The sequence below is a fragment of the Lethenteron reissneri genome, unplaced genomic scaffold, assembly GCF_015708825.2.
Source record: "Lethenteron reissneri isolate LAM-NWPU_2019-01 unplaced genomic scaffold, ASM1570882v1 scaffold_1141, whole genome shotgun sequence".
Taxonomy (NCBI): domain Eukaryota; kingdom Metazoa; phylum Chordata; class Hyperoartia; order Petromyzontiformes; family Petromyzontidae; genus Lethenteron; species Lethenteron reissneri.
In genome coordinates this window covers 18,517-27,372 of record NW_026890829.1, presented here as the reverse complement: position 1 = coordinate 27,372, position 8,856 = coordinate 18,517, and the positions used below count along the sequence as shown (strand labels likewise).

The 8,856-nt window shown below is 59.2% G+C and overlaps 1 protein-coding gene across 1 annotated transcript; it reads right to left on the bottom strand.

Moving 5' to 3' along the window:
- Positions 1–1,017: 1,017 nt before the first annotated feature.
- On the bottom strand, positions 1,018–4,792 carry LOC133361566 (coiled-coil domain-containing protein 134-like). Its single transcript, XM_061580493.1, is given in 7 exon segments — positions 1,018–1,295; positions 1,445–1,516; positions 1,687–1,766; positions 1,769–1,867; positions 2,350–2,434; positions 3,667–3,788; positions 4,626–4,792. Coding segments are annotated over 7 exon segments (738 nt in total). The 5' UTR covers positions 4,783–4,792; the 3' UTR covers positions 1,018–1,172.
- Between the last annotated feature and the right edge of the window lie 4,064 nt (positions 4,793–8,856).

Below are 8,856 nucleotides of genomic sequence, written 5' to 3'. Positions count from 1 at the left end.
GCTTTTACAGAGTTCCAGGTTGCACGAAGTGCTAGAACAAAACCGTTTTAAGTTTTTTATTAATCCGAGACACAGGCTTCGTTATTTACGCAGTGCGCTCAAGTGCTTTTGGAAACAGCTTTGGCACAGCATCGGTTCGTGCTCAAAAGAAGAGCGGATGAGGTCAGAGTTACAAAGATTAACTTTAGTGCAGAGCGCACGTGCAAGGCAGTCACGCAAGCCACGTGATGTGTGTAAGTTCACTTGGGTGCGAGTCACACGGCGGCGTTCCCACCACGTCACCCCCCACCGGCCAAGTCCGTGAATTCCGGTGAATTCGGGTTCGATATTCGAGTTAAGAGTCCATTATTAGCGTGTTTTTCGTGAACGTTTCCTGTTTGTACCGTATCTTGCTTGCTTCACGATACCGAATGCATCACCAGCAGACAACCTTTCAATAAAGAGTGAACGTATTCTCGCAAAATCGCGGCGAAAAGACGCGCGCTTCGCGATCGTGCAGGAATTAATTTTTTAGCGTAGACTCATCACGCACGAGACGACATCGCGCTGCGTCGCTGCGCCGGATGCGGTGCGGGCGGGCGGAAGGTGATCGCGCGCCGTGGCGGGCCGAGTTGTAAACATAGCGGGGGCTTCAAATTCGTGGGTAATCAACGAAGACGAATAACACATTTACGCCACAAGGCATCGACACGAAACCCAAAACAAAACGACTCGCGCGCTCAGTCGTCCCTGAAGCGGGTGGCCGCACGAGGCGGCCGGGAGGAACGTGAGCTCACGAGGCTTTTCCCACGATGCCCTGCGGGACGAACGAGCATTGGACTTCAGCGCCCGTAACCATTTGTGTTGCTCCCCCTCACGGCGGACGTCGATGCCCCGTTGTCGACGGGAGACGACGTTTTGATCGGGCGCGAGTTTTCCTCGAGAAACTCCCCTTACGGAGCGGGGGGGAGGAGGTGGGGGGTTTGGGCGTCGTTACAGACAGGGCCGTTCGTCGTCAGCCTGACGGTTGCCGGGGGCAGGGTAGGGGCAAAGGAGGGTGGAGGTGCTTGTTTCGTCGATAGCGATGGGGGTCCGGTGCACGGTGGGAGCTCGCGGACGGTTCCACGGTGGCAGCCGTCGCCCGGCGGAGTCGCGAATTGGTGACGCGGCCGGCACGGGCAGTGCGGTCCCGGCTAGAGTTCGGAGCGGGAGCGCGTGATGCGCGGCCCCTTCCGCTTCTCGCGCTTCTCCTCCTGCTTCCTCCTCTTCTCCTCCTTCCGGAACGCCTCGCGCAGCACCTGCGTGTCCCTCAGCATCTGAGCCCCCCCCCCGCCCCCAGGTGCGCGTGACACCACAACAATCACGGCAGGGGTTGGCGAGCGAACACGGGGCGCGGAAATAAACGCAGCGCCGTGTCTTGCGTTTAAACGTCCGTGAGCCGCTGCGCGCAGAAAGTCGGAATTACCTTCTCCTCGTCCAGCTGGAAGGGGTTGTGATATTCGGGCGACTTCTCGATGAGACCCAGCTCCTGCGACGCCTGGGCTCAAAACAGATCAACACCAGCGCACGCACGGGTATCAAAACAAAGAACCCGGAGGAAACCCATGCAGAACAGTGGGGGGGGGGGAAGGAGAGAATATACAAACTCCACGCCGTAAGAGGCGCCCGGATCGGGAATGGAGCCCGGCTACCGTCTTGTCGCCTCACCAGGCCCAGCAGCTGCGCGTGGGTGCCGTCGGCGAAGACGCCTGTGCCGTTGCAGAAGAGGAGGCCCCAGCGCACGAGGCGAGGCGCTCCGCGCTGCCGTCCACGTAGCTGTGCACGATGCGCGGGAAGCGCAGGAGCACGTCGCCGAAGAACGCCACGTTCTCCACCACGTGGGAGAACGCTGCCGGGGCGGGGGGGGGGGGCGGCACGGGACGATGGTCGCTTCACGACGCCACGAGGGAGCGCCTTGCGCCTCGGCGCAAACGCCCGCGCCGCTATAACGGACGACGCGAGCCGGCAAACAAACTAACTCTGAATAAATGTAACATTTTATCTATTGCCGACGCTGAAAGCACGGAATGGAATGGCACCAGATCGCTTGACGATTATCATGGTTGGCTACGTATGGTGCGAAAGAAGTTCAACATACATACATGGTCTCCCTATAAGCCTCAGCATGATGCCAGGCCTGGTAACCAAGGCTATATTTCTGTCCGGGTCAGTGACCCAGAAAACGTTTCCACGCCTGGCACACCGCATACGGATACCTCCTCGATTATGGTTGTAGCTGCTACAAGTCACATCCCTATCCCAGTCTTCCTATTACGCGAAAAATAACCAGCGAAGATTGGGGCCCTGGCAGTAACGGTGGGCACCCCGTACCGTCCCTCTGTCGGGCGTCGTCGGGGATGGGGCCTGAAGGCAGCACGTTGGCGGCAGCCAGGATCACGCGCGATTCCTCCAGCACCTGTATGCACACACACACGCACACACACACACACATACGCGCACACACGCGCACAACACGCAACACACGCACACACCACGCACACACACGCACACACACGCACACACACGCACACACACACGCACGCACACACACGCACACACACGCACACACACGCACACACACGCACACACACACGCACGCACGCACACGCACGCACACGCACACAACACACGCACACACACGCACACACACGCACACGCACGCACACGCACACACACACACGCACACACACGCACACACACGCACACACACGCACACACACGCACAGCACGCACACGCACACACACACGCACACACACACACACACACACACGCACACACACAACACACGCACACACAGCACACACACACGCACACACACACACGCACCACACACGCACACACGCACACGCACGCACACGCACACACACACGCCACACACACACAGCACACACACGCACACACACACACGCACACACACACGCCACACCGCACACCCACACACGCACACACACGCACACACACACACACGCACACACACACGCCACACACGCACAACACACGCACACACAACACACGCAACACACACGCACACACACGCACACACACGCACGCACACACACGCACACACCACACACGCACACACACACACACACCACACGCACACACACGCACACACACACACACGCACACACACACACGCACACACACGCACCTTATTAGTCACTGCGAGCTGTGCCACAGGGCAGCAAACTGAACACTTCGGCATTCGCATTTATTGGAGGATTAATGCCCCAGCATCTCAATGTGCCTTGAATCTCATCTCAATCGTTCCAATGCCCGGCTGCAAGTATTCTTTAGCCTAGGGGACTCCCGTAGGACAGCCGTCCCTGTGCAGAGGAGGTCCAGGTCTGCTTTCAGATATTTACTAATTTAATTCGTTTAACCCCAGGTGAGATCTCAAGAGCGGCCTGGGTCAATAAAACGTCAGAAGCAACAACACAAAACCCTCACTTGCACCATCTCCATGCGGCGCTGCTCCCTCTGGGTACAAACACGCAAAAGCACGACTGACGCAGAAGCTCAAACACGTCCGTCGACAAACCAACACTGCGGCGGCCTTAAAAGAACAAAAACTGAAATGTAGCAAGGGGCGTGACGAAGGGCCATTCGCCCCCCTGAAACGTTGCCCTACGAACGCATTCGGTCACCTTGAAGAGGCCCTGCAGCATGATGTCGATGATCTTGTACTGCTGCTGGAGGTCCCTCAGCTCAATGAGGGTCTTGAGGGCGTTCATCTGCTCCTTGCGTTTGACCTCGAACAGCTTCTTGTCTTGGCGCCCGTCGAGTCAAGGCGTCGGCGGCGATCGCAACGATTCCCAAAAGGGAGCGCCGGACTCGGAGAAGTGGCGATCCGACGGCGCTCGGACAGAGAGGTCGAACCGCTCACTGCGCAACTCGAGCCCGGCGAGTCGTTCCCAATCCACGACGCGCAGGCGCACGCCGCGTTCCGCAGGGCAGCGGCTTCACTCGGCGACTTACAAGCTCATCATAATTACAACAACAATAATGTCGAGATTTGAAGTTTTCGTGACTGCAAGGATCCATACTCTTTGGTTCTTTTGGTAAAGTCAAAATAAAAAATATATTTTTCATCTACGTGACTTTACCGACAGAACCAAAGAGTAATAATAATCTCGATTTGTAACACGCTGCACAGTAACCGCTCGCTCTCGACCAGAGATAACGACTCTGATGGGCAGCAGCAGCAGCAGCATTCAGATGGCGCACCGGCTCTACCAATAATTAAGTTGTTATCGGCCAACTAATGCGCATTCATTCGCTTGAGTGCATCGGTTCCCAACCTGTGGTCCAGAAGCCCATGGGGAAGTGGTCCACGGAACTCTTGCAGACACGATGCTTGGCAATAGCTCGCATTCTGCAATGTTATTGGGGCACGCAGTCCACGAGCCACAGCAGAAATCGGTACCACCAAGGGGAGCAATACTTCGGCAGTACCGATTAATGCGACAAATATGGGTGGATTATTTGACAACCCCGCTCATTTTCAAATCGATCTCACAATCATTCAGTCCCCGTGAGTGGCCGCACGAAGAGGCTGGAGCCACGGCGGTGACGCCACCCCGGGCGGTAGTCGTGACGAGGATACAGAGACCGAGGGAGACCTTGTCCGGGGCGGTGCGTCGCTCCTGGGCCTCCGCAGCAGCAGCGGCGGCAACCGCGAGCAGCAGCAGCAGCAGCGCAGTGGTCGTGGCGGCGCCACCACCGCACCACCGTGGCCACACCACGGGCACACGAGCGCCCATTTCCTCGCCAGCCAGAGGTTGCCTGGGTGGGCAAGGTGCGAGGCGCGGGTGAGCAGGGCGATCCGGCACCCACCGATTCACTCCGGCGCCCACCGATTCACTCCGGCGCCCACCGATTCCTCCGGCGCCCACCGATTCACTCCGGCGCCCACCGATTCACCTCCGGCGCCCACCGATTCACTCCGGCGCCCACCGTTCACTCCGGCGCCCACCGATTACGTTCCGGCGCCCACCGATTCACTCCGGCGCCCACCGATTCACCTCCGGCGCCCACCGATTCACTCCGGCGGCCCACCGATTCACTCCGGCGCCCACCGATTCACTCCGCGCCCCACCGATTCACTCCGGCGCCCACCGATTCCACTCCGGCGCCCACCGATTCACTCCGGCGCCCACCGATTCACTCGGCGCCCACCGATTCACTCCGGCGCCCACCGATTCACTCCGGCGCCCACCGATTCACTCCGGCGCCCACCGATTCACTCCAGCGCCCACCGATTCACTCCGGCGCCCACCGATTCACTCCGGCGCCCTCCGATTCACTCCGGCGCCCTCCAATTCACTCCGGCGCCCTCCGATTCACTCCGGCGCCCTCCGATTCACTCCGGCGCCCTCCGATTCACTCCGGCCCCTCCGATTCACTCCGGCGCCCTCCGATTCACTCCGGCGCCCTCCGATTCACTCCGGCCCCACCGATTCACTCCGCGGCCCTCCGATTCACTCCGGCCCACCGATTCACTCCGGCGCCCTCCGATTCACTCCGGCGCCCACCGATTCACTCCGGCGCCCTCCGATTCACTCCGGCGCCCTCCGATTCACTCCGGCGCCCTCCGATTCACTCCGGCGCCCTCCGATTCACTCCACTCCGGCGCCCTCCGATTCACTCCGGCGCCCACCGATTCACTCCGGCGCCCTCCGATTCACTCCGGCGCCCACCGATTCACTCCGGCGCCCTCCGATTCACTCCGGCGCCCACCGATTCACTCCGGCGCCCTCCGATTCACTCCGGCGCCCACCGATTCACTCCGGCGCCCTCCGATTCACTCCGGCGCCCTCCGATTCACTCCGGCGCCCACCGATTCACTCCGGCGCCCTCCGATTCACTTCGGCGCCCTCCGATTCACTCCGGCGCCCTCCGATTCACTCCGGCGCCCTCCGATTCACTCCGGCGCCCACCGATTCACTCCGGCGCCCTCCGATTCACTCCGGCGCCCACCGATTCACTCCGGCGCCCACCGATTCACTCCGGCGCCCTCCGATTCACTCCGGCGCCCTCCGATTCACTCCGGCGCCCTCCGATTCACTCCGGCGCCCTCCGATTCACTCCGGCGCCCTCCGATTCACTGCGGTGCTCAAGTCGCCTCCTTTTCTCTCTTCTGTGGCGACGATCGTGGTTAGCGCTCCTGTCAGCACCAATCGTTGATTCGTCCATGCGGGTTGAGGGATCGGTCTCTCACGGACACGGACTGTGTCGTAACTCATGCACCATATTGTGTTCAGCCACCACGCTTCAGGTCACAACAACATCAATTACCCACCCACCTACCCATTCACACCGTCACTCACCCCGTCACTCACTCACCCCGTCACTCACTCACCCCGTCACTCACTTACTCACTCATTCACCCCATCCCTCACTCACTCACTCACCCTGTCACTCACTCACCCTGTCACTCACTCACCCTGTCACTCACCCCGTCACTCACTCACTCACTCACCCTGTCACTCACTCACTCACTCACCCTGTCACTCACTCACCCTGTCACTCACCCCGTCACTCACTCACCCCGTCACTCACTCACCCTGTCACTCACTCACCCCCTCACTCACTCACTCACCCTGTCACTCACCACACTGCAGGTCGCAACATTTCTGCTTTTTCCCTCACACCGCTCGGTTTTGGAGTTACCTTCCAATTGTTACTTAACTCTTGCTGAACTCTTGCTTAACTTTGAAAGTGCTGTTTGATGATTGCCGCTTGACGTTCTGGGGCCTTTGACGGTGTGCTCATGAAACCGCGTAAAACATTTACCTTGTCCGTATCGTATATCGATGACTAAATTAGAGACAAAGATCCCCCGTATAGCCTGTAACAGACTGTTGGGGCAAGTGCTGTTCGCGAGCACCTATGAAGGCCGGCACGGCGCACGAGGGGGTGGGTGGCCAGCACCACGCCCGACCGTTTTTGTCTCTCCAGTGGCGATGTTTACACATCGCACCAGGTACTCATTTGAGGCCGAGTCGACCTAGGGGAGGCCCAGGACCGGTTCAGCGAAAATCGAACCCGGGTCGCCAGGTACGTAGCGCAGCGTGGCGCTAACCACAACACCACCGCTCCCCACGACTTCACGACATTGGAGACCGCCAGCAAAGCACCACAGGCGACTGTGAACTCGTAAACAACCCGACCACCACGACAGCCGCAGTACACCCGTCCATCTGTGCGAGAATCAAAGCCTTGTTCATTTATACTGGTAGGAACCACCTGGTTCCACCAGCCCACAGGGGATTATTGTGTCCGTCCGTCCGTCGTGTAGGGAGGGGCTGGGTGGGGAGGGGCTGGGAGGGGCGTGGGAGGGGCTGGTCACCCCGTGGTGCCCTTATAAAACTCAACGTTTAACCTACTCACGCCGGCTTGTGCCCGCCCTCACAGTCGGGCATTTTTGCGGAATACACCACGCCGCCGTTGACCCTGCAGGCCATTGACCGAGCAACCCAACGTTCCTACCAGCTCCCTCCGCAGGAATGTGTATTGCGAGCGATGGTCACGACGAAAGACAGGGGGAGAGGGGCAGAGTTGGTGTCGTGGTGGCGCTGTTCATCCTCCTCCTCCACCGTTGCAGGAGCACAGACACCACGATGGAGGTGGTGGTGGTGGCGGTGCTGGCTGCATGGCCAGCCACAGTCGAGTGCCGTTCAGGCTACGAGGCCGATCGCGATGAGCGGGGGGTGGGAAGTGAATTTCGTTCGGTGAAGATTTCGGTTCGAGCCGATCGATGAGTTGGTGAATCCGGGCGACCCCACCACCAAGACACGTGGCGAGGCTTGGGTTGTGCTTCCATCGATTTGTCCGCAGGACACTTTGTATAGCGGCCTCTAGTGGCAACGAAGGCGATGCCAGGCGAGACACACGAAGCTCTCGCTTCTGCCGAAACACCTCGCCACGTTTCACGCGCGGCTCTGCACCCCCCCCCCCCCTGCTGCGCTGACTCCTGGCAATTCCACGTTACTGTGACGAGGCGCGGTCCATCCCGAGTGACAGCACCTACCGAACTACAGGAAATCGCTGCTTGTGAACTCCGCTGACGATCTCGCATCATGCATCGATCTACTCCGTCGTCGTGATCAATATCGGCCATGGGCAATCCACTGCTGGATGAGGGCCTCCCCAAGGCACCGCCACACCGACCACAGCACGACACTGCCTCGCACCGCCGTGACGAACACTTCAAATAGCGACCAGCAACACACCGTCATCTATACACGGTGTGTGTAAACAGTAGCTTGTGATCGTAACGACAGTAAGCTACTGTAGATACAGTACAGTGTACAGTATATATAAACACGTGGCTCGGTGCTGTAACACGTGGGCCGCGCACTGTACGAAGACGCCACGTGTGTGTGTGTAGTACGACACGTGTGTGTGTAGTACGACACGTGTGTGTGTGTGTAGTACGACACGTGTGTGTGTGTGTGTTGTACGACACGTGTGTGTGTGTGTTGTACGACACGTGTGTGTGTGTGGTGGACACGTGTGTGTGTTGTACGACACGTGTGTGTGTGTGTGGTGTTGTACGACACGTGTGTGTGTGTGGTGGACACGTGTGTGTGTTGTACGACACGTGTGTGTGTGGTGTTATACGACACGTGTGCGTGTGGTGTTATACAACACACGTGTGTGTGGTACAACACGGCACATCGCCATTCAAACACAGCAAGTGCTGTTAGCGAGCAGCACCTGTGAAGGCCGGCACGGCACACGGGGGGAGAGGGGGTGGCCAACACCACGCCCGGCCGCCTTTGTCTCACCAAGCACTCATGGTTTGTATACACACCGCGCCGAGGTACTCACTT